This window comes from Corvus cornix, chromosome 18 (assembly GCF_000738735.6).
Source record: "Corvus cornix cornix isolate S_Up_H32 chromosome 18, ASM73873v5, whole genome shotgun sequence".
NCBI classification, from domain to species: Eukaryota; Metazoa; Chordata; class Aves; order Passeriformes; family Corvidae; genus Corvus; species Corvus cornix.
Window position 1 is genome coordinate 180,346 of NC_046347.1, and position 21,149 is coordinate 201,494.

At 43.1% G+C, this 21,149-nt stretch overlaps 1 protein-coding gene across 1 annotated transcript in view; it reads left to right on the plus strand.

Moving 5' to 3' along the window:
- LOC104695659 (protoheme IX farnesyltransferase, mitochondrial) overlaps positions 1-21,149 on the plus strand; it is a 102,834-nt gene that overhangs the window by 76,236 nt on the left and 5,449 nt on the right. Inside the window, exon 6 of the mRNA XM_039562387.1 lies at positions 10,219-10,451. Within this exon, the coding sequence (XP_039418321.1) occupies positions 10,219-10,451 (233 nt within the window). The remainder of the gene's footprint in view (positions 1-10,218; positions 10,452-21,149) is intronic.

A 21,149-nucleotide genomic window follows, 5' to 3' on the forward strand; every position in this document is an offset into this window, starting at 1 on the left:
GAATGTCAGTTTTCTCTGTCTGAATGGAATTGAGATCTGGCCTGAGACTTCTTTACCCACTACTTTCCAAATGGGAGGGCTCAGCAGAAGCACATGTTAGATTTAATCGTTCTAAATCACAGAAAAATGTTTCTGGAGAAACCAAATTATCCATCCTGTTAGTCAGGTGGTATCTGGCTCTTAAAGAGAAAACTGAGATTTTGAAGTAGAATGAATGGATCACTTAACTGCCGTGCTCTAAGGTTAGGTTAAAGAGGAGGATTTAGTTTAAATATTATGGGGGACATTTTTCAGATTTACTGTAGGTTTGTCTTGTAAGCACTTTAAAAAAATATTTACATTTTCATGACTGCAGGGAAGCTGTGAATGTTATTATTCACCCTTTCACTCCTACCTAACAAAGCCATATACCACAAGCATGTTGACGCTCCACAGGGTTGCTGAGGGTTGTTATGATTAACATTCTGGTGTGGATGTCAAGTGTATAAGAGCATAAACATTTTGTAAGTATAGGTCCTTTTCATTTGTAATTCTTTGCTTCCAAGTGAAGTGATGAAGCCCAATTGGAGTGTCTGCTTCATAACAAAGGGCAGCATAAAAGTTTTCGTTTTGTCTGAACTGCAAGTCTCCCCTTGGTGCACTGAGCTGTCTCATCCCACCTGGGCTCAGACCTCAGGTCAGGCTCATGAAACCATGAAAAAACAGATCCTGATATCATTTGCAGGGAGTTAAACTGGTAAAAATGAGAGCAGGACATGTGGAAGAGAAAGCTCGATGCTAAGGGTGGGACTCTTGAGCTCTCCTTCCTTGGCTGAGTTGAAATTCTTGCATCACCTTAGCATCCACATGGCGCCTTTGTGGAAACCTTCAGCAAAATCAATCAAGCCAATTTTGATTTACTCAAGCATAAAAAAGAGAGATATGTCCCTTTCAGGATCAAATGATTGTTTTAAATCAGCCGTGTTGTTTATGATAGTTTTAAAGCACCTCGATCTGGGAGGGGAGACAGAACATCTGCAGCTTGGGTTCTTGAGGAGTGAGAGAAACAAATTGCCCCCACTTTGGATAAAATACAGTGTTGATTATACTTTTATACAATGATACACAGCCGTGGCAGGGCGGCCTGGGCTCCATGCTTGGTCTGTTTCTTTTTTGGGAGAGAAATGAATTGACACAGACAGGCATTGTTTTATCCTAGTCTGTGTTTATTTACGCTAAATACACTTCTGAGCAAGTATATTTGATGGCAAAGCCAGAGCTGGTGGCAATTGAGAGGCAAAGCTCAAAAAGGCAACTAACTCCATGATGAGACTTAGCCAGCGATACGTGTTTATCCATCACTGAACTCCCTTTATGCCAGTTTCTCACTGTATGACATTCCTTGGGAGATTTAGACATCACTCATTGCATCCTTCCCTGTTTCCCTGTGGATGGTCCAGCTGTCATTCAAAGTCACGTCCAGGTTGATGCTGATGGGCCTGGCTGGGCCTTGTGGACAAAGGAAAGGTATTAGGGGTGATTCCTTTCAGAGAGGTTGGAATTTTAAAGAGGTTTATTTGAGGATCAAGTCTATAAACTCTTTTTCTGCAGACACAATTGCTGTGGTGTTTAAGTGTACTTAAATTCTACCCGTTAACCCAGCTCCTTAGATGTTTTGGGAGCACTTACCAGTCTCATACTTCCTCTTAATACTGAATTCTTCCTCAGCTCAGATTTTATGTTACACGTGAGGTTTGGAGTTTTTCCATTATTTTCCTTTTTTTTTTTTTTGGCACATTTAGGGAAAAGTACTGTCCAGTCTGAGATTAGCAACATCTTTATCATAGTCATTACCAGAAATCAAATCACAAAAAAGGCACAAAACCACAAGTGAACAGAATTGCAACAAGTGTATTCTGGCAGTCTTAAAAATTGTGGTACACCCAGTTAAAGGGGATTTGATATAAAATTCAATATTTGTAGTACATGTAGAGTCTGATCTGCCACAGCAACATGTTTTTGGGAATGAAATACCAGACACTGACAGAATGTAGATACTTCTTCTTAAACTGTGAAGACAAAATTAAATAATTCATTAAGAAAAAAAAGACTTGACAAAGCTCCCCATTTGCTTGTCTGTCTTCAGTGCTAAATGATAGACAAGCTGTATTCTGATACTTGCAGTTGATGGAGAAAAATTGAATTCCCAATTAAAAGTGTAATTTAGTTTCACGTTTTAGTTCTAAAGTGTGTCATCCTTCATCCCTTCTCATGACTCATGGACTTTCTTGCATGACTGAAAGAGAATAAATGGATATCTATTAAGATCTTTCTCAACATTTTCTCCCTTATAATAGTACCATTTTAGCTCATTGATACATATTGTTCAGTTTAATATAATTCTGGTACTTTGGAAGTTTAAGCTTCAGTCAGCACGTTCTTGGGCTTTTCATAATATTCAGCCACAATGTACCTGTAGAAGAGAATATCAAAAGTGAGAGTATGAATTGCTTGTGTTAAGTAAAGCTTCTGATGATGCTGAATCAGAAATATGTGAAAGAAATAGAGGTCTGGCAGTATTTCCATTCTGCCAGTGTTACAGCTATTTTTTTTTCCTTTTAATTGGAAAAAATATCTTTCCTTGAGACTAATCCAATCTGTAATTGAAAGTTGTAGTTGAATGTAAAACCATTTTGCTTTGAGTCCTTAAAAGCTGCAGCCTCAAAACTGTGCTAATTAGGGGTCATGATGTATTACAGAGTCCCAGAATGGTTTGTGTTGGCAGGGACCTTAAAGACCATCTAATTCCAACCCCTCTGCCATGGACAGGGATGCCACCCACTAGATCAGGTCATCATGTAACCACTTTAATTCAGAATCTTACATCTGAATGTGGATGTTTTTTTTATCAGGTATACCCTCAGTCTAGCTGTAGAGCTCTTTGGGAGTTTTATCTAATGTTTTTTGTAAAAAAAAAATTGAATAATTTTAGTAAAGTCATCAGCAATGAAGCTACTGATCCGCGCAGTGTTGTTACAGTTCTAGCTCCCATTAGTAGTGTTGTTATTACGATAGAACTTTTACAGCTGACAGTGGTCATGAAGATGGTTTTTATTACTAAATATATAAATACACAGCCTGAAAGGGTTTGTGTGGAAAGTTAAAATTTCATTTCAGACTTGGTAGCTTGCCATCATTCAGCATTCTGCCATGATTACTGATTTCTTTTGAATGCTCTGGGCCTTACCTCAAACATAGAAACTGTATGAGGGGATTTTTTAATCTTCCGTCAGAAGTGATTTCAGGGATGCTACCATTGCTATCTGGGGCAAAATGTGCCTTTTCCAGCCTTCTGGCTCCTTTCTCACAGTCAGCTGAGTTGGCGGCACTTGCGCCAGCAGACGACCCCCTTGCCAGTTCCAGGCATCTGTCCATCAGGGGGAGCAGGCTTGGAAATTACACAAATGCAGTCCAGATGTGTGCTTGAAGGAGATGGGCCTGCATCTCCGTTACCTCAGCTGTGGGAGCAGGAAGGCTTCTTACAGTCTTCGTAACATCCTTGGCTCCTTTTGTCTCTTCCAGATGGGATGGGATTGCCTGCTCTAACTCCTGAGGTTCATGGCCCTCCCTGATTTTTCTGGTGGATCTCTAAAAGCTGCTGAGCAGAGTTCAGCAGTTCTTGGGTACTGATCTTAAAGAAAATAAATGTAAGTTTAAAAAAATACTTTTGGCTGATGCTCCTCCCTCTGAGGGAGGTGATCAAGCCATAGCTCAGTTCTGTAGGACAGTCATGGTGACCACAGGCGCAGCTCCTGTCCTGGGACTTGTTTTTGGCAACTCTTAATATTGCCTGGCTGCAGGAATTGAGAAGATGCCAGGAGACGAGCAAAAGTAAATCAGCAGCTAGGGAGAAGTATGGTTTTCTGCATGGGTATAGGTGGAAATCTCCATGGATGTCTTCCCGCCTTCATGACTGTGGGCTTCAGCAGCCACGGAAACAGTCAAAAGGGTGGTACTTTAACTTCTGTTTGTGTAGCCTCTCATCGCTGTTGGAAAAAGGTGAAACCTTCAGACTGACGCTTTTGTCTGAGTTTGTAAGTGGCATCAGAAGCCTTAGGAATTTATTACTGACATGGAAAAAATTAGGAAAAAGAGGAAGGGGGTTCCTCCAGCAACTTTCTACTGACAAGTAGTCTGGGGACATTTTTAGTACCTAGAGATTCCAGAAATAATAAGCAACTTATGATGCTTCCTCCTGAAATCTGATTTTAATTATGGTTTTGGAACAGCACTGGACTCAGCCTGTGATGGTGAAATGTAGTTGCAGATGAGGATCACACTTGTTTTCTTTGTCTGCCAAAATACCTTATCTTGAGCTCCTGCTATTTTCAGCCCATCTGTGCAGGAACCTAGTTCAGGCTGTCCCTCTTCTTATTACAACAAATTGTTTTGACACTATATGCAGATGGAATTTGGGCCCACAGTAGCAATACTGAAATTATTCTGAGCCATCTGTCTCACCTCTATTGTCTCAGCATTGTTTACTTGCCACTGTGGAAGATGCTGAAGTCAGGGATAATTTAGTACTATTTCTGTGGGTGAGTGAGGGGAGGAAGCACAGTGGTCTTGCTGAACCTGTGTCTTGGATGACACAGAAAACTCACCAAAACCCATACCCAGTTTTTGTCTTGTAGAAAAGTAGGTAAATTGCAGTTTAAAGGGCAGAGTCTGTGCAGAGTATTTGCTGTTACTCAAATCCCACACAGAGGAACACAAGGATATGAATTTGACTTCATTTGGATATGGAAATTGATCTAAATAAAGTTTCTTCTCTTCCCACCCTCCTTCCTTGTCCCACAAGCCCATGCCTGGATTCTTCCTTCACCATCCCTGCTCTGCTTATTTTAGAGCATTACCCTGCATTTGGCATAACAGATCCATGGTCTTGTGGCGTGAGGGACAGTTGTCAATAATAATGAGATCTAATACAGAATAATCAGCTGGGAATTTAAATGTTCCAATCCATTAAGGTACTCCAGGCATGCTGCAGCTAAACAAAAGAGCATTGTTGTTTGGAGTTTTTTTAGTTTATCCTTTTAGAAGTGAGTGATGTGTCTATGAAAGGTTTTTGACGGACAGGGAGAAGACAGGATTTATTGCCTTTTGTATTAGGCTTTGAATCTAATTTTCAAATATACACACTTATACTTCACCTGCTTTTATGTAAATATGTTTGGTGTGCCCAGTTTCCCGTTAACACATGGTCACAAGTTAAGTTTCTGATGTATTTACATAACATCTGAACATGAATTGCATACAACTGCTGATTGTATGAATGCATGTTTTCAGGTTTCATATGGACTTTGTGTCATCATTTGTATGGGAGTGTCAATCTATTCACAGGAATAGGTTGAAGCATGAGATGCTGATACAGGAATTTTCCATATTTTTAAGTATTGATAGGTTTTAAGAGGGAATTATGTCTTGCTCTTTGTTGTTTTTTTGTTTTTGTTTTTTTTTTTAATTTGTTAAACTTTTGCCCATTTTTAACACCATTTTTTAGATTGTAGTTCAAACTCTACTTTGACAGTCGTCTTCACAAAATGTTTTGGCAAAGACAGCACAGAAAAGCCTGTGTAAGTAGTCCCACTGTTGATCATTACAGATATGAAGCTTGCTAATGCTGCTGTGAGATAGGTAAGATACTACATTAATTTTATAGATGGGCAAATGCTTTAATTTGTTTTCGCCTCTTAATTTTTCCGAGTAAGGCTGAGAGTCAGTAAGTACTATTATCCATGGTTCCAGAGCCTGTTAAATATATTTATTTCCTGCACGTGTGTGTAAGCTCATTATTTATGTATAACCAGAACATCTGTAAGTGGCAACTAGTTTAGGGGTTATGTTATTGCACATGAATTAAAATATGCTGCTGCATTGTCCAAAGTCTCCTCGCTCCTCAGGATGAGGGTCCACATGGATGTCTCATGGTCATGTGTGTAGGAGATACCTGAATAGCACCCATGTGGAATTTCTCCTGCCTGTTCCCATTGCCTCCAGCAGCTCTGGGCTGTCCTTGAGCAAGCCTCACCAGCCTAACCAGCAGCATCTCTCCAGAGCTGAATGAAGAGAACGTGGTCCTCATCTTCCTCCTGCTTCTTGTTCTCCCCTTGGATGTTCTCAGTGAAGTGCGACTGGGGTGGGGGCTGTCTTGGGTGAACTCTCTGGGAAAGAAATGACAACACAGTTCCTTTGGATCAGGAAAAGTTTGATTATTCACTAGTCAAGCTGAAATTCTCAAAAGCTTTTAGTTGAAGATGGATGTCTTTTAGCACTTTTATTAGGCAGATTTTGGCATATTTGCTGTCAGTAGAGGAGAGAAGAGGGACGAGGCATAACTACCAGGTTTTGGTTTGCCTTTCGGAGGTGCCCTTTGTGGTGACATACTGGGTATTTTAGAGTTGAAATTTGAAGAGAACTCATTTGGCACTTCTAGTATTTTTCCAAAGCCTGATTTTAATCAGCCAAATAACTGAAACCAACTCCTCCCAAGAATCCATCATAAAACCTAGTTTCTTACTCGAGATGTTTGCTTTCTGAGATAGCACAGTTTTCCAATGGAAGATTGCCTTTTTTTTCCCATGGGAGCGATTCCGTCAGCAAACATGAATGCCCAAGTGAAATGAGGCGTATGTACCAGCATCTGTCACCAGCCTGGGCTTACTGCATGGGATGGTTTAAGGATGAAGGAAACCATCAGAGACCCCTCAGCCACTTTTGAGCACCATGTGAAAATTCCCTGGCGTTGGGTTACCCAGGGCTGATATGGGCTGCATGGTAGCGTGAGGCTGTAGTGGAAGGAGCTGTGTGAGCATTAGGTGGTGGGGTAAATCAGTGTCACAGCCTTTCTCCTGCTCCAGGACGAGATGCTGGTCTCCTATGGTTCCTTGGTGAGATGTGGGCAGCCTGGCAATGGAGAGTGCATCAGGTGAGCAAGCATCACCCCATGTACCTGAGTACTGACAGACAACATGAGCATGGACATGCACACTGGTCCCTAGAATACATAAACTAGTAGAAATCAGAATACCCCTTGAACTGCTGTGCTTTAAGCCTAGGCTCAGTCTTGTCTTAAAATCTACAGTGTCACTGAAGCAGAAAGAGCATCACCAGTGACTGAAATCTCTCTACATGTTCATCAAGTATTTTCTTCTTCCCAGTGAGGAGTTGCTTATCCTTCTCCTAAACCTTATAAACATGACAAGTTGACATGAGAGTGAGTTGAATTCTCCTCTACCTCATGTCTCACCATGAAACAAAAGTTCTGATTTCTGATTGCAGTGTCTTTGTGATGCCAAATAGTATTTTAAGAGGCAGAAATAACAAAGCTGAGTCATCAGATCACAGTTTGACTTTCTAATCTCAGTTGGAGTTTTAGGAGCAGGCCTTTGTAAGTCAGACAATTACTCTTCTTTGTTGAGGAAACACTAGAGAGAAGTAGAAAAAGTGAAGTAGTTCGGCTGCTTAAGAGGAACCACCCCATTGACTTTATGCCCTCCCCTGAGAGCATTAGGATGATTACAGATGCTGATCAAACTGCCTCAGATTGCCCAGAGAAGTTGTGGCTGCCCTACCCCTGGAAGTGTTCAAGGCCAGGTTGGATGGGTCTTGGAGCAACCTGGTTTAGTGGAACATGTCCCTGCCTTTCGGATAGAGGTTGAAACAAGATGGGCTTTAATGTCCTCTCAGCACAAACCATTCTGTGATTCTGTGATTACGTACTGTGCCTCCAGGAACTTCCCTTAAAGAGGAGAGGCAAAAAGGAAGAAACTAAAACAAAAATGTGTTCTCATCCACCAGGATCGCATCAACTCTTCTGAAAGTCTCAGCCACATAATTTCACCCTTCCCTTTTGATAAAGCCTTATTTCTTAAAAGTATTTTTCTGGTCCATTGGTTGGAAATGAAGGCAGCAGACACTGGAGATCAGGGCTGGCATTGAGGGCTGTCGGTGCTGCAGGGAAGCAGCGTGGGAGAGAGGCAAAACAGGGTTCATACATGGAGGAAGGCTTTACGCTCCCACCCTTTGCCTTCCTGTCTGAGAAGAGACATGAAGGGCTGGTGCCTGCTCATGGTGGGTAGTGTTCATTTGGATTGGAGACATGTAGATAAGTCTTCACTCCTGATTAGTGAGAAAAGTGCTCGTTGCATTAGATCAAACTGTGCCTTCATTTATGTCTGTGAGCCCTGCAGGGCGGATGTGGGCAGCCCGGCCTCATAGGGTCACACTGGTCTTTTGTCACCTCAAGAGTGAGTATTGTGTGAATCTGGTGTTTACTGTCTGACTGTGTTTTATTCAAGAATCAGTCAAGATAGATTTGTTTAACCAAGCCCAGTCAGGCTTTCACTACAGAGGGGCAACATCTACAAAGTACTCCAGCATTTGTGGTCGGCATTGGGACCATTTGCAGTACACACTGTGTTTTGGTGCCTTTCTGCAAAGGAGCACCAGAGGCTGCAGAACCACGGGGCACAGTTCCGTATGGCTCCTTTCCTGAAAACAGCCTTAAATTTTATACATCTCTTTGTCAGTGAAAGGCAATGAAAGGGACGTACCCTCCCTCTACTCCTGCTGTATTGGTTACACCAGGGCTGGTAACGCTGAGCAGAAAGGTGCTCTGTGCACACTGCATTACCTAAAATCTGTTGATGGTTTGGAAAAGCTGGATAAAATGACTTAGTCAATTTAATTTAAATTGAAGGCAGATCTTTAGTGTAAGATTTGCTCATTTTAGTTCTTCCAGGTATTTAGGATCTCTGTACTATACTGGCCTAACAAACATCTTAAATATCAAAATTTGAGTAGCAGGATTTTTTGCTGATAAAACTCCCATAAAATTCATCCCCACCAGCAAGTTTTTCTTATGAGGATTGGAGCAGTGCTTGCAAGACGTATTTTAGGGTTAAGGATTTGGCCAGAGGGCAGAGTGGATTGTAGAACACAAAGGCTGCATGGTTTTCAATTAGACAAAAGGGGTAAAGCTAAACTCCACACAGAGACCTTCGTTGCAAGCACACGTATTTTCTGGTCTTACATGGATGACTACAAGTGTGTATTTAGCCACATGGGTTATTAAATACAACTCATTTAATGGCATTTTCTTCCCTTCCAGAGGTTGCCCACACCACATTATTTCTTAGAGGCTTTTAGTTCTCTCTTTGTGTTACACCAAACGCCTCAAACAAGCACACGAGAGGAGATCCCCACCAGCAGCAAACTTGTTGATCTGGCACAAGGAATCACAACTAAAGCTTCCTTAGCGTTGCATTATCATGCAGCCTGTCAAGTGTGGTTCTGGTAGCCAGACAAAAAATCCTTGTTCATCCTATTTGGATGTTTGTTGTGGAATTTATTAGAAGAAGTTTACATAGCTCCAGCCACTTTCTGACAGATTTTAATATGAGTTTCCAACCTTCCCAGAGCTCTCAGCTGATGCGCAGTAGAAAGCCACAGAGATAATTTGCGTATCTCTTGTTTGCTGCTTTCGACCAAACCTAAAATACCTTCAGTTAATTTCAGTCGTGCTTACAAGATAATCAGTTTTGGTTCTGCTGCCAGCATTGTTTTGGTGTGCTCTCCCTACTCAGTACAGTGCATCAGATAAATGGGGGTGTAGAACATTCAGACTTTTTTTCAGTAAAGTCAAAGAATACTTTATTCCTACTGATGTAATTTTAAAATGACTGAATGTACTCTTTCTCATAAATGCTTCCTAATTTTGTGTCTAACCCTGTTGTGTTTCAAAGGATCCCTTGGATAACTGCAATCAGTGAAAAATCTGACAAACTGCAACCATTTTAATTTACTCTAAACTCTGAGTGCTTTCTCCAGAGGTTTATATTTACTAAAATTAAAATGAAGGAGGAAGATCTGCCGAAAGCACCAGTTCTCCATAAGGGAGAAGAGTTCTCCATTACCTACAGAGTTTGGATTTCTTTGGTGAACACTGTGATCACAAGTTTAAGAATCACCTCCGATGCAGAGCTGTAGCAAGGTTGTCTTAACATTTTGGAAAGGCTTTTGTTAGGGTGGGGACTCAAACAGGAAAATTTGGGATGGCTGAGTAAAACAATAACAAAAATTCAATCGTAACTTTGCGGCAGAGACCAAAGGAAAGGGACGACAGCCATTCTCTTAAGACCAGCTCCTGCTCAGCATGTGCCACATGTCTCCCCACAGCCCCCTGCTCGCTGTCTGCTTTGCTGCCTCCTGTGGAGTCCCAGGAATTGCCCTGCTTACGCTGGGAGTGAACCCTCTCACCGGGGCCTTGGGAGCCTTCAACATCTTCCTCTACACGTGCTGTTACACACCCCTGAAGAGAATGAGCATTGCCAACACGTGGGTGGGAGCTGTTGTCGGGGCCATTCCCCCCATCATGGGCTGGACTGCAGCTACTGGGAGTCTGGATGCTGGTGAGTATAAAACCCTTTCATCAGGACAAGTGATTGTCAGGGTAACTAAAAAAAAACCTACTCAAAAGGCAGTAAACTTAGTTTGTTACGCTTGTTGACCTGACCAGGCCACGTTGGACATGGCTTGCAGCAGCCTGGTTTAGTTGCAGGTGTCCCTGCCCATGGCAGAGGGTGGAAAGAGATGATCTTTAAGGTCCCTTCCAACCCAAACCGTTCTGTAATCCTGTGGTAGGGCTTCAAAAGCATCTAATTCTGCTAACATTCTCTTTACACAGGGGTATTTCAGGGCAAACGAGCTGATAAAGCAGCAGGTCCTGTTGAATATGTGTTTTGACCATCCTAAAAAAAAAATCCAGAAGGAAAATAGCATCTTTGGTGTTCACATAGGAGAAAATGTTACATAATTTCAGGATTCAAACCATGTTCAGGATTAAAATCCTATCCAGTAAGATCCAACTTGAAAGAAACTTTCAGCTGGAAAATTCCCAGATGTGTTTTACTGTCTTTCCACAAGCCAGAAAATATCCTGGGAAGATTAATTTATTGGTGTATTTCTTAATTACCCATTGCTAAATTCTAAGCTATAAATGCTCCTTTCCCGCCCTCCTTGAAAAGCAAACGAAGACTTCTATTTTAGTAACTGTAAACCATTTTTACATCCCTTGTAAAGCACTGATCTCTTCAGCTGCTCAACTCTGACACAATCGGGGCTTGTTTTTCCTGCCAGCTAGAAACTTAAGAATCAAAGTGGCTCCACAAACTTATAGTCTGAAGCAACTAATGAAATGCAATTAATAGGTCTGTTAAGAATTGTTTTAGTGCACACTCATCCCACAGGGGGGCTTGAATAATACTTTCAACAACAAGGCTTTTAACCAGAAATTACCAGAATTTGTGCAAAATCTGTTCTTTATGCGCTTCCTAATAAAAGTCAGCCTGAGTTGGCTTTGTGTCCACATGTTCCCACACAGATCTAAACCAGAGCAAGGATGGATGGCATTGGGGGGGGGGGGGGGGGGGGAGGAGGGGGTGTTTCAGTGTGTGCTGCTTCTGTACAAATATTTGCTTCTCTAAAAGTTACTTAGACCTAGAAATTAATGTAAGCGTATGTATAGTGTCTTAGTTAGGGAGCGCATAACAAACATTGTTAGCAGCTCTGTACTTTAGAAGAGAAGAGGGAACATGACAAAAAAGGCATTGAGGGGCTGGAGCGTGTCCAGGGAAGGGAATGGAGCTGGGAAAGGGTCTAGAGCACCAGGAGCAGCTGAGGGAGCTGGGGGGACTCAGCCTGGAGAAGAGGAGGCTTGGGGGGACCTTCTGGCTCTGCACAACTCCCTGACAGGAGGGGACAGCCAGGTGGGGGTTCGGCTCTGCTCCCAGGGAACAAGTGACAGGATGAGAGGAAACAGCCTCAAGTTGTGCCAGGAGAAGTTTGGACTGGATATTAGGGAAAAAAATTTCTTCACTGAAAGGGTGGTCAGGGATTGGAACAGACTGTCCAGGGCAGTAGTGGAGTCACCATTCCTGGAACTGTTCAAAAAACGTGTGGATGTGATACTTGAGGACATGCTTTAGTGGTGAACATGGTGGTGGTGGTGGGGTGATGGATGGACTTGATCTGAAAGGACATTTCCAATCTTAACGATTCTGTAATTCTATAGAATTAAATAAAAACAAAATGTGTATTTTTAAGACCCTTATCATTCTGGCTGCAGATGCTTAGACCTTGGATGTAACATTGTTTAGAGATTTTTGTGTTGGTTTTGCCACTTTATTGCAGAGTTGGTGTCTGAGGATGACTCTCATGGGCCTGTGCTTCACCTGCACAGTTCAGCCTGGAGGAGCTGGAGCGCAGAGCTGCATGTGTCCAAAAGCCCTTGCTGTAGAGGCCAGTGAAAGCCCAGCATGTTAAGCTGGCACTGATTGTCATTATCTTTAATTTGTCAACTTGCTCTTTGAGACCTATTTCGCAAAGAGCAAAACTGTCCCTGTACAGCAGCAGAGAGGGCAGCAGGGAGCCCCACTGGCCCAAGTAAGCTCTTCTTCTCTAATTTGCAGCTAAAATGTTGGTATTCGTCCCTGTGCCAGCTCTGTTGTGGAGGGGATGATCCCTGGCAATGATGCCACCAGTGGAAGATGATAACTTTAAACCACCCAAGCAGACTTTGTCAGAACACGATAATCTGGTGCATAACCAGTGTGTTTTGGGCAGCTAAAACGTTTTATGATCACCTCCCAGTCTGTGTCAGGGAGGCCAGGCAACTTATTTAATAGAGAAAGAAATGTTATTGAGCTGATACTGGTGTTTGTAATGAAGCATACCTGGGGAGAGTCCTGAAAACAGGGACTGGAATGTAATAACTTTAGTGCATTTCAGTATTAAATGAAAACAACAAAAAAAACCCCAACACAAACCCTACAAACACTTTTACAGAGAAAAGAAATAACTAGAACAAAAGAATGGCATTGTAGACTATGATTTTCAGTGTTAAACATTCTACTTTTGCAAATAAGAGAGTTCAGCCCCTGGCAGCATCGTATCCATGTGGAATACGGGTGCGCATCCATACACAACCTGCAGACCTGCGTCCCTTCCCTAACCAGCCTGGTCTCAGTTGTTGAACTCATTAATCACGTGTAATTAGTGCGGAGACTTAACCTAGTTTTAGGTAGAGGTGTGAAAATGCCTTTGCACCTCATTTTAAAAAAATCATTCTACTCAATAACAAAGAGGAATGTGAAGGAAGGGAGGCAGGAAACTAATGAGAAGGGAAGTTCTCACCGCTAAAGTGGTGGCCTTTTGAGTTTACATTTTCCTGTGGATTTTCTCTCCTTGTAATCTTCTCACAGCAGCCACATTGTTGTACATGTTTCTGGTTGTAGGGAAAACAATATTTTGTAGCCCTTTCATTACTGTTTGTGGGGGGAGCCAAGTGTTAAACTGTTGTGTTTAACAGTTTGGACAGTCATGTCCACTCTATTCAGGAGTTCCATGACATGGATGCTATGAGATATCTTGTGCTTTGGGAGAGTTGGAGATGGTTCCTTAGACAGCTGAAGATGGTTCCTCGTTTCCAATTCTGAAGCTAATAACGAAGTATCTCAGAGTGGAGCAGCCTAGTTTTAATTTGTCCTCATTTTGTTTATGACTTTCTTATCTCAAAGATGAATACCTTGGCAGTTTCTTGCACAAGAACCAAATACTGTGTAGTTGCAGATAGAAATCTGGGACCTTTGTATTTCCAGTGATGCAAACACTTGCTGTAATTTATAGAACAATCATAGAATCATAGAATGACTTGGGTTCATAAGGAACCTTAAGGACCATCTTGTCCCACCCCCTGCCTTGGGCAGGGACACCTTCGACTAGACCAGGTGGCTGCAAGCCTCATCCAGCCTGGCCTTGGACACTTCCAGGGATCCAGGGGCAGCCGCAGGTGTTCTGGGCACCCTGTGCCAGGGCCTCACTGCCCTCTGAGCAGTTTCCTACACTACACATCTTTGCAGATCTTGTGGTACTTCCCAGGAATGCTTGCTTCCATTTCTGCCCCAATAGGTAACTTCTGTGCTCCTAAGCCTGATTGAACATCCTGCCCCCCAACCCTGGATTTTGTGCCAGCGTAATTTAGGGAACACCTCCCATTTCAAAAGTGAAAGATAAGGTTATCTCTGGGAAGATGTGGAATTCTTTGTTGTGGGTTTGGGGAGGGGGTTGTGTTTTTTTAATGGCAGCTGTTTGAAACTTATGAAAGATGGAGGATGTTAACATTTCCTTGCTGGGGGAGTGAGTGCAGGTGAGACCGTCAGAAGTGTATGATAAATGTCATTTATCACATGGCTATCACTGCCACGTATCTGGGGTATTTATGCAGAACTTAACTGCCAGCCTGTGATTTGCAGTAACATGTTTGCTTCCTTGAAAGCAGATTTCATTGCTCCTTTGTGGGACTACTTGTTTCTGAAGAGATTTGTTTATCTAGTAAATCAAGACACCTTCAAATTGTTTTACAAAGGAAGGACTAGCAGGAAAATAATGGCATTCACTTAAAACCTTAAGTGATAGCAGAGAGACAGGAAGAGAGGTCAAACTCCTCTGTGCCAGATCTTCCTCCTGTATGGGATCCACACGCAGGAGAGCTCCTGGCTCTGCCACGATGCTGCTGAGCTTGTGCACAGGGATCCTTAGGAAGAAACAGAGCTGTTTATTTTGGTGTGTAAGAGGCACAGTGTATATATGCTTTAAATTACCCTCACACTGCTGTTCTCTCTCCCCAGACTAATATCCATTTAAACTTGTTATTTCTAGTTAACAGGAAAACTGAGTCTGGAGTAAATGTCTTCAAATGCCACAGCCTCTTTTTTTTGCCTTACACATTTTCATAGAATCCTAGAATGGTTAGGGACCTTATAGATTATCTTGTTCCAACCCCCTGCCGTGGGCAGGGGCACCTTCCATTAGACCAGGTTGCTCCAAGCCCCATCCAACCTGGCCTTGGACACTTTCAGGGATGGGGCAGCCACAGCTTCTCTGGGCAACCTGTGCCAGGGCCTCACCACCCTCACAGGGAAGAATTTGTTCCTAATACCAAATCTAAATTTCCCCTCTTACAGTTTGAACCCATTCCCTCTTGTCCTGTCGCTACAGTTCCTGATACAGAGTCATTCTCAGACGTCTTTGTAGCCCCTTCAGGTCCCGGAAGGTGCTGTGAGGTCTCCACACAACCTTCTCTTCTCCAGGGTGAACAGCCCCAATTCTCTCAGCCTGTCCCATTGGGAAGATGCTTCAGTCTCTTTATCAACTTTGAGGACTCCTTTGGACTTGCTCCAACAGTCCCATTTCCTTCTTATGTTGGGGGCCCAAGAACTTTTGTACTTCTTCCACTGACCATGCTCTGCTCAGGTGCTGAAGGCTGGATCCTGCCGGCAAGCAGGATCAGTGTCGCGGGGCAGAGCAATTTGGTGCCACGGAGTTCATACAAACCACCCAGTGAGATGGAAGTGACAAGCAGGGCTCCTCAACCTAATGTGCTTATCAGCTAAAGGGATTTATTCTGAATAGGTGGTGGTGGCAGAGCAGATAAGGGCCCTGACAGTGCAGCAGACATTGCAGAGCCGTGGTGGCCCAGGAGCCATAGGTATTACTGCACCAAAGAATGTTTATCTCAAGAGACTGTTTACTTTATCTCAGATGCTCCACTCCTGGTCTCATTTCCCTGAAAGACATCTTGTACTGATTTTCATTCATTTTCAGAAATTTAAATAATTCCTGGGGCTATGGAATTTATAGACTCGGTATCAATTGTAATCATGTGGAGGCTGATTTTTAAATTGCCTTTACTTTGTAATTCAAATTGTGTTGTATGGTAGACATTAATTATGTCAGCCAGCATCTATTTACAAAAGGGGATTTAAAAACGGGCAGTTCTTATCAGCTAGTGACATTTGGCAGATGGATGGTTTCAGTAACAAAAAAAAGGAGAATAGGATAGAGGGGGGGCCTGTGCCCAACCTGTCATGGCTGGAGTCTCTCATACCTTCCCTGGTGTAGCACTTGTCTGCCAGTAGGAGGGAGAGCAAAACAACAACTTAATTGTATGCAAAATAAGCTTGGAGGTCTTTGTGTCTCTTCCAGTTAAGCACTTGGAGCTTTCAAAGCCCCTTGATGTGGGAGCAGGTCTGGGAGCCAGCCGCCAGAGCAGGGCAACTCCAGCGTCCTGCTGCCGGAGCAGAGGACGCTCCTGCTATAAACTCCCACTGGTAAACTCAGCTTTTCAGGGTTTCACTTCCCAGATGAAAGGGCAGAATTTGTGGTCTGTTCCAGAGGAAACGGAGATATTCATGTCACTGACATATGAGACTTGAAGCTGGGGGCCCAGGAGTATGCTTTGTGGGGGTAAAAACTGTAAAAAATGAGGTAGAGGGACAATACTAGTGAGCAGCTGGTCTGAATTTAGGACAAAAGCCAGTGGGCTATTTTTTTCTTCCTTTCCATCTTCATAAGAGACAAAAGAAATGGCAGTTCGACTGCTGGGGCACCTGGGGTTCACAGGCAGCGTGCCCTTTGCCTGGTTTTCTACCCTGTGTGTGGCTGATGGGGCAGCCCCATGCCCCTGGGTGTGAAACACAACACCCACAGAGAAATCAGGACGGGGGGTCTGCAGGAGGGGCTCCCACCCTTGGGCTAGTGGGAGCCCTGCCAGAGCCTGGATGAGGTGGCTGACGAGGAGCCCCTGCATGGCTCTGCAGGTTTGCAATCCTCTGCTGAGTCTGGTCCTTTGGTAAATACTTCCTAAACATATTTGCAGAAGAGTGTATTTTCATCTTACTCAACAGGCTCTTCTTTTATGGCATCTGTTGCTGGGGTTAGCTAAGGTGAGTTATGTATGGCGTTGTTGTTTTCTCAGCCTTGCCTGTGTAATGAAAGGTGTTTCCCTGTGAGGCTTTTGGCTGCAATAATCTGTTGTGTGTCACACAAGAAGTGCGCATGCCTGTGTGTATCCATACACCCACAGCTTTTCTCCATGTGGCGAGCGTACCTGAGGACATCTGGCTTCCTTCTGTTAAAGGCAGAACCAGGAACACTCTCTCGAGGTGAAAAACTCCACAGCCAACTTCATTTCCTATTCCTGGTGGACACTGAGGATCCTTTTGTTTTGCAGACAAGCCAAACACATGGCCAACATCCCCTTCCCTTTCAGTGCTGTTGCAGAGGAGTCTATTGCAGCCCTTAGACGCTCCTGTTCCACAGGCCTTCTGTGCCACCCTTCAAAAGAAGCAGCTATTGAAACCCCTGACCATGAAGCTTTTGAGTTTTCCAGTGTTTTCCTCCTCGCCCTTGGTTTCCATGACGGTGTAACCTTGGAGGGGCACAGTGCGGGCTGGCCTGTGCATCTCACGCTGACAGCCGGGACCATTGTCCCAGCCCAGGGACCTTGTGCAGAGAGCTTTAGAAGTGATACTTTCCCTTTTTCCCCTCAAGGCTGCTTTGCTGCTCCTGCGGCATGCAGCAGAAGCAGTAGCATCTGCTTTTGTTTGCCAGTGGAAGCAGAAGTGCTGGTTGTTGTCTTGCTGTGGTGCTGATGCGGGCAAAGTAGAGGGGAATTGCATCAGTTTGGTTTAGGTTAGTGTCTAGGTAATTCCCAAATGTCTTTGTGTTTGAGAAGGCTTCATAATTGCAAATTAGGATGTAAATTTTGACAAGCTAATCCTGTTCTTAATCCTAAAGACAGTGGGAAGAATTAAGTAGCTGGTAACATTTCTCCTCAGGAGGGATGGTATCAGGACAGTATCTTGAACAATTGTAACCGGAGGTCAGTTGATTTAACAATCAGTTTCCATCACTGAAACAAACTGAAGCACAGGCAGTAATGATTGTACCTTCCAGCTCTCCTTCACAAACAGAAAATGCAACCAAGAGCTGAACAAACCAGTCCTTATGGATCAGGACACCACTGTGAATCTTTGTACCAATACCCCCAAATAATCCTTAAAGATTACATTGAACCTGAACTAGGCTTTGACAAAATTTTAAAATCTTTCTTTCTTTACCCCCATAATTGCTCACAGAAATCTCCAGGGAAGACTACTGTGTTAAACTTGTGAATGAACACAAAATAAAAGACAGAAAATAAAAGTTTTGGACAGGTATCCTCTGCATTTTTTGCGAGTATGTAAATCCTGTAAAACTCATACAGGACTGTGGTGAAAAGTTTGGGACTGGTTATGTTAAAATTTCTTGTGGAAAAGGCAGCCTGAGACAGCACGATTGTTCACAAGCAGGTGGATACAGCTGGACCAAGTCAAATCTCTGATCTCTAATCTACCTTGTCTGGATTAAAGAGGAGTAATTTGTTCAACATCTTTTAAGGGAAGAGAGCCAGTTGTGCGCTATCAAGTAAAACGGTGTGTGGCTGTTTCCTGACTACGATCCATTAAGAGGCTGAGCTTACACTGCCAAAGCCTTCCCCTCCTTACAGCAGCCAAACTCGTACCCGTTTCCTAGAGACAAAAGGCCAGTGCTTTTCTCTCATAAGTCAGAGCTACCAACGTCTGGAAATAATTTTAAAATTCTTTCATATTATTCAAGGCAGAAGACTTACTAAAATTGTGCTTTAAGCAAAACAACATTCTTAGGTTGCCAAGGCAGTAAACACCAGCTTTGGGAAATGCAGTTAAGATTTCAGCATCTGTTTTGGAGCTGATATTTAACTATTCCATGTTTATTTTAATGGCTGGTTGGCCACTTCCCAGTTATACATGCAGCACAAGCAAAGACAGAAGGAACGAGTCTGTTCTTGAACTGATGCTACAGGTTAGCTCCCATTCCTTATTGTTTTTGTTTTATTGATTAGGTGAATAGGTGTTTGTCCTGCCCGGAACCTGAACATGATCTGAGAGGTTTGCAGAACTCTGTGCAGTGGGAAAGCACTGTGTGTTCTTTACAGAACAATGAGAAGGGCAAGAGGGGAGCACACATTGTTCCTCTGCAGTGTGTTTTCAGGAACACGGTGTTGATACAGCAGTCCCTGTAGAAAAGCTGGGACATGTTTGTCCTGACTTGTGTGGACAGGCCCATGTTCACCTGCCTGCCCAGGCTAGTCGGACTCTAGCTGACCCTGCTCCTGAGGCAGGAGCTTCCACCAACACACACTGTGCTCCAGCCTGTGCCCTCCTGTAGCTCAAGTCCTTTTCTTCCCTGGAGAAATTTGTCTTCAGAAATTTTTTTGAGAGTTTCAATTGGACCATCCCAAACTGTTGTGTCTCACTTAAGGCAGACAGCTGAAATAATTATCTGTGGGTGAAACCATCACAGTGGCTCCATGTGCCAACTGAACAGGTATAAAGCTCTTTGATGATGAAAGGTATTGCCAGCATGAAAGAGGCATATTTCAGATCATTACTTAAGAGAGTGGCATCCTCAGCATGAGACAGTCAGGCAGAATTCAAACATTATTTCTGCCCTTTAGTGGTTAAGAAGGTAGGTTTGCAGTCCTCAGGTTGCTTGGTTTGCTCAGAAAGAGTTATGCTGGCACTGATAACTCAGCAGCTGCATGTACTTACTCTTTCTTGAATAGATGTTGTATGGACTTGAACACTATCCTTTGTGGGACGTGAGAAGTTTGAGGAATTGACATCTGCATCTGGAGCTTTTCATTGCTGTGGCACTGATGTTAGTGTGAGCCCAGGGTGGGCAGGACAAGGAGCTGTTGCTGCCTGAATGCTCTGCTCTCCTCTCCTCTCCAGATGTTAACCAGTGGTCAGAGCTCATGGTCTGCAAGGACTTACACCCTAAAAACCATTTTCCAGCCTCCTGCTCTTGGGGGCTCTTCCTACCCAAGGATTTCGTCTGGCTCTTGCACTGACATTGCTCTCTCACCTGAGATTTAGACCATTCAGCAAATGAGATCTTCATAAATTGCTCTAGAAGGAACAAACCATGAAATTTTAATCAAGATTTCTAAAAAGCCACATGGCCTTCTTGACACTTTAAAGAGCAGAACTTCAGAGGGGTGTGCTTCTTGCTCTTGTAATTCTGAAAATTAGACTGTCAGCTGCTGTAGTTTGCAAACACAAAGTCACTAGCTGCTTTTGGAAGTCTCATCTCACAATTATTTCCAAGTCTTACCCAAATTTATTGAACTGTCAGACATCCAAGCAGTTGCTGAATGACTGTGGAATTTAGTGTCCTATTTGTTTTAGGAAAAATGCAATTTATAAAGCTTCAGTATTTCACTAGATAAAAATATATTTACAGAAAAAAGGAACCATTTTCTACCTTCTTCAATGCCAGTTGACATTTTTGCTTTATCTTAGATATTAAAATAAAATAAAAATCTCAGCTTGTTCTTGTTTATTAAAAAGGAGGTCTATTTCTATTTAAATAAATCACGAAGAAGAATTTAAGAAAAGAAATAATAGCTTAACCTTAAAATTCGTGAGGAATGATAAAACCTGTTATCTTGAGCTCCGTGGGTGCTTTAGGACCTACCTGGTTCTCTGCAGTCCTGTAACTTTTGAGATTATTTAAGACAGTGAAAAGAGATGAAAGAATAGGAACTCAGGAAGAAAATATTTTATTCCTATTTTGCATACATGAGTGAAAGAGTTCTGGAGACCTGGGCCCTGTTTTCCTTAGTTGACTTCATTTTCTCCAAAATCAAACAGGACTGATCTGACAAGTTACTGGGATTTCTAAGTGTCTGCTGGATCTGTCCCAGGCTCTCACACTTGGAGAGAAGAATTGGTCATAAATGGGCTCAATTGCAGCAATTAAAAATTTGGCCAAAAAGGCCTAGGAGTTTGGGATACCCATGAGCCAGCCAGGTACTTGTGGTCCTGCAATTTATGAACTATTGCAAAAAGCAGAGAGATGTGAGTTCCTGTCAATCTGCCTGTTCTCAGATTTCCACAAGCTGTGGAGGAGCCAAGAGACCCCAAGGTGCTGGATGTCCCTCGGTGTCCCTGGGTGTCCCTTGGGTGCTGGCTGTCTCACGCTGCCCAAGCAATGACTCTGTTCCGACAACCAGCTTTGCTTTTGTGAACCCTGCACCAGGTCCACATGTTCCAGTTGGGAACAACCTCGTCTGATGTTCACTTAATTATAAACTCTGTAGAGAAAAGGGAGATTTGCAGTGATTTAGCTGAGTTCCCAAACTGTTGGGAACGGCACAGAGGCCATAGAGTAGACTCAGCTCTGTT